Source organism: Mastomys coucha, unplaced genomic scaffold, assembly GCF_008632895.1.
Source record: "Mastomys coucha isolate ucsf_1 unplaced genomic scaffold, UCSF_Mcou_1 pScaffold17, whole genome shotgun sequence".
NCBI classification, from domain to species: domain Eukaryota; kingdom Metazoa; phylum Chordata; class Mammalia; order Rodentia; family Muridae; genus Mastomys; species Mastomys coucha.
The window spans coordinates 24,797,332-24,801,678 of record NW_022196899.1 but is presented as its reverse complement, the minus strand read 5'-3'; the positions used below and the strand labels follow the sequence as shown (position 1 = coordinate 24,801,678).

The following is a 4,347-nucleotide window of genomic DNA, read 5'->3' as shown; positions in this document are numbered from 1 at the left end:
CCTCCCTCCCTCTCTCTTTCTCTCTCTCTCTCCCTCTGTGTGTGTGTGTGTCCTTTTCAAAGAAACCTCCACAGCATCCTTCCAGTCTTTCCAGAAATCCCCATTAGCTTTCCCCGTGTCAGAAAAGCTGAAAGAAAAGAAAGGAACATTGATTTGAAACTAAGGGACAGGTGATTAATTCAACCATGGGGGCAAGAGGGAACCTAAAACATATTTTTAGAAATATCCTTTTAGGGTTCCTAGGAGTGAGGCAATCAGGTAGTACCCCTTTAAATACTTGACAAGAAATAAGTCACTGGAGAGCCACTTTTCCTAACTTTATCAATAAAAGCAAAAGTTTGTACCCCAGAAGATTACTGCACATTTTACTGGGCTAAACCGAAAATGGTGGGTTCCGAGCCTAAGCTGTCCTTGTTGGAGGGCATGATGCGCCATAGATTTTTATTTTCACGAAACACACTCCCAGAGGCCTGTGGCCTTCCAGACAGCAGCTGGCGCCAGGCAAAGGCATAGCCTCCGGACAGAGAAGCTACTGGCTACAGCTCTGCTCTTGGCTGCCCATCTTTGGCAGAGCTGGCCAGCAACACAGTGGAAGCTTCCCGACTGGAGCAAATGCTGTTCCCTTCTGGAAGGGCCTTGGGGGACTCGCAACTGGAAGTTTCTCTGCGGATTTTAGGCATCAGGAGCTGGTTTGAAGGAAAGAAGGGTTTGGAGAAAAGCCTGCACCTCTTAAAACTCTTGGTGCCTAAAATGAGTGAGATAGTGGCCAAATACAGCGGGGGGGTTGGGGGGAGGGAGATTATCTCGCTTTTGAATATCCAGGACTTCTGGATGCGCCACCGATGTGTGCAGCAACTGTCGATTTGGCAGCAAACTGGACTCGGTCAATTGCAGTTCCTTTCTCACTTCAAGCTTACCTCCCTCAGAGCGGTGCTCCGACTGTCTTCCCAGTCTCCAGGTGGGAGGGAGCGGAGCGAGAGAGAATCAAAAGTCGCTTGCTTTTGCTCTCTGCTGGTGGCAGATGCGCAGCTGGTTGGTCTTAAGCAGGTTGGTGTTGGAGGAGGAAAGCATCTTTGCTGGTTTGTGGCAGAGGATGCTCAAAGGGTTTGGAGGAAGAGGTTGGGAGTAGAGAGTAGAGTTGTGTAGATTATTGGTGGAAGAACATGATGTGGCACGCTCGATGCTTCCCCAGCCACCGCCCGGAGTCCCTTGGAGAAGAGAAGGTGAAGAGAGCGTGGTGGCGGGGGGGGGTGGGGGGGGGGGCGCCTGGCAGCCCAAGGAGCGCGTGGTGGCCAAGGGGGCTGTCTCTTTAAGCGCTCCGGAGGGGCTGGGGCCAGAGGGCGGCGAGCGCGTTGCCATGGCACCGGGGCTGCGGGGGCTGCAGGACTGCTACTCTCTCTCGTCTCCAGTCGCTGCCGGCAGTGCAGGGCTGTGCAGCTCTTGGGCTTCAGTGCCCGGGGTTGATTTGGCCGGCCACTGCTAGCACGGGCTCTGTCGAGGGTGTCGCCTGCTGGGGTCGAGCTGCTGCGGTGCCCTCCGTAGCAAGACACACTTCGCTGTCCTCGAGAGCGAGCCCGACACTAGCAACTTCTGCTTGGCGAGCCTAACTTCTGCGCTGGGTTTGGACTTGACAGGAGCGGCTCACCGCGCGCAGTTGGGGCGGTGGCCCCGCAGGCTCACCATCACTGAGATGACCTCCCCTCTGTGCTTCTGGTGCTTCTGCGTCTGGGCCGCTGCCAACTGGCCGCCAGGAAGCGCCCTACAGCTCCAACCCGGCATGTAAGTGGCGCCCGCCAGCTCTGGAACGCAAGGGTACAGGGTCCATGCGCCCCCACCCTACCCGAGCAAAACCTTGGCAGAGGCAGAGACTGGTTCTCTCCGGGAAGCGGTGGAGGGATTGGGATTCTACCAGGCACTAGGCATAAGAACTTGGGGATGTCACTGACCGGTTTGGAGCGGGAACATAATCACACATACTAGACCTTGGGAGCGCCACCGCCCAACAGAACTACTGCCAATAAAGGTCCAGTGCTTTCAACCTGATTTTTTCAAAGCACCTGACAGACATCACTCCCTTCCTGCCCCCTGGCCCAGAGTTTGAGTTTTTGTATGCGCCGGTCTGTGTTTCACTTAATTTCATGTTTGGGGCGTAACTGGCCACATTCTACAAGGCTCTTGCCTGAAATCTCGTCGATTGGGAAAAATCTTGACATTTAGTGTGTGTGTGTGTGTGTGTGTGTGTGTGTGTGTGTGTGTGTGTGTAGAATCCAGTGTGCTCTTGCACAGTTTTCCTTTTTTGTGAGGTATGGTGAAGAATGGATTATTTCACAGGTCTGATGAGAGAAGCAAGGAGCTAGCGAAAGCACGCGTCAGCAGCTGAGCTTAGTTAGAGAGTTAGGAGGAAGGGGTCCAGGGAGAAATGGCTATGGTTGGGAAATGTCTGGTTTCGGTCGCGTGTGCAGCGCTGGGGGAAGTTCCTGAAAAGTCTAATAGCCTGTTCTTCACTGGCTGGAGAAGTTTTTGCCAGATCTTGCTTTACATCAGGATCTTCAGCTTCGAAAAGTCTGGTGGAGAAGCCTGCTCAAATTCTGCTTTTCCTGTTGTGCTCTTGGGCGGTTATGAGCAGACAGCAATGCCTTTTGAACATCTTATTATTCAGTCTTCTTCGCTTTTCTGAAATACGAATATTATATATTAGAAAAGTGGTTTAGGGAAATAACTCAAAGCTTCACTTTTTCCTGTAAGAGAAATACTGTTTGGAGTTCACTTTACATGTCAATATGTCATCCTTTGTGAAATTCAGTTTGCTACCTGGTCACATCACAAGCCATTAACTATGAACAGGGCCAGGGTGTCATTGTGTCTCACAACTTCATGATTATATAGTTCCTAAATGTGGATTCCTTTGAAATTGGAGGAGTAATTATGAATTTGGTTTCCCTGGAATTGATAAGATTTGCATTGTTTACTTTGAAAAGGTGAATTTAGACTCTTCAGTTTATCTCAAAATCATCACTCTGGGTAGGTAACCTGTGCCTATGGAAAGCCTTTATCTTATAAATCGCTTTAGAGCAAACTTTCCTTAGCAGTGTCAATGTTAAAGTGAACCCGAGTTGCCTTGCTTGCTGGGTAGTCTCAGTCACCTGTGCATGCTAAACAACCCCAGTGGGGAGACACACTCCACTCCACTCTTATGGGAGAGTGTATATCTTCTTTTAGTGTTGATTTGGCCTGGATGGATGATATTTCCGTGTGTGTGTGTGTGTGTGTGTGTGTGTGTGTGTGTGTGTGTGTATGTTGTTGTTGTTTAATTTAGCTCATTTATATATCAGGTGAGATGAAGTCAGATACTAAACCCAATATAAATTCTTGAAAGATTTGATAGAAATGTGTTTACAAAGGAATGCTGAAGTCACTCTGATGATTTTTAATACTTTCTGTTAGGAGAAATCCGCTCATATTTGTATGCAGTCCTCTCTGGTGCTGGAGTTTGCTCATTAGCAACAACTGTAGGTTCTACTGCTAGGTTTCTTTGTAATTCTTGGCAAGTGGAATACAGCTGTGCAAACCACTGTGCTATGGCAGCACACCTGCCTATTTGTTAAGTGTGAGAAAATTCTTCCTGCGATTGTATTATCCTCTGAGGTCTATGACCACAGAAAGGAAGCTTCAGATGAGGAAATGACCATTAATGAAAGTGAGCCATCCTTCTGGCCCACACCTACAGGCCATCAGTATAGGAAAGAGTTGTATGTAGCTTGTCTTAGAGGACCAAGTGTAAATAGGGGCAACTAACTAGTATTCAGACTTATACGCACTTTACATTTATGGTTGCTTTTCTTAGACAGCAAGCTCATTTAAAAATTTATAAGTGAGACAAATTATGTGTGCCATAGATTTTCCAGTTATCATGATGATCCCTCCATCTGAGGATATTGTTTGATCACATGCTGGAACCTTTGGATGACTAATGTGAGGCTGGCTCAAGGAATCAGCCCAATGCTAAAGTGCTCATGTGTGAGCGGCTGTCACAAACCACAGCCCCTTGGATTCTTATTTAGACAACAGATGACTTCTAGCTACTTTGCATTTACCAGTCCTGTGAGGCAAGCAGTGCTCTAATGCTCAGTAATGAGGAAGAGGAAAAGGTGAGTTGAAATTTGCATAGCCAGAACTGAACACAGATAGTTTGAGCTTCTTTATTTCTTTTCCTCCTTCTCTTCTTCCTCCTCCTCTTCCTCCTCCTCCTCCTCTTCCTCCTCCTCTTCCTTCTCCTCCTCTTCCTCCTCATCCTCCTCTTCCCCCTCCTCCTCGTCCTCCTCCTCCTCCTCCTCCTCTTCCCCCTCT

The 4,347-nt window shown here is 48.7% G+C and overlaps 1 protein-coding gene across 5 annotated transcripts in view; it reads left to right on the top strand.

Moving 5' to 3' along the window:
• LOC116095049 (EGF-like and EMI domain-containing protein 1) overlaps nucleotides 1–4,347 on the top strand; it is a 599,877-nt gene that overhangs the window by 18,726 nt on the left and 576,804 nt on the right. For 3 of the 5 annotated variants that reach the window (XR_004120413.1, XM_031376550.1, XM_031376548.1), the window contains exon 1: nucleotides 1,325–1,779. The exons of 1 other annotated variant lie outside the window; for it this stretch is intronic. Coding sequence is in view for 3 of the 4 variants with exons in the window: in XM_031376550.1 (XP_031232410.1) it covers nucleotides 1,691–1,779 (89 nt within the window). In the remaining variant the exon portion in view is untranslated. Of the gene's footprint in view, nucleotides 1–808; nucleotides 1,048–1,324; nucleotides 1,780–4,347 lie in introns of those variants that run through there. One more of the 5 variants, XM_031376549.1, reaches the window with a different exon arrangement.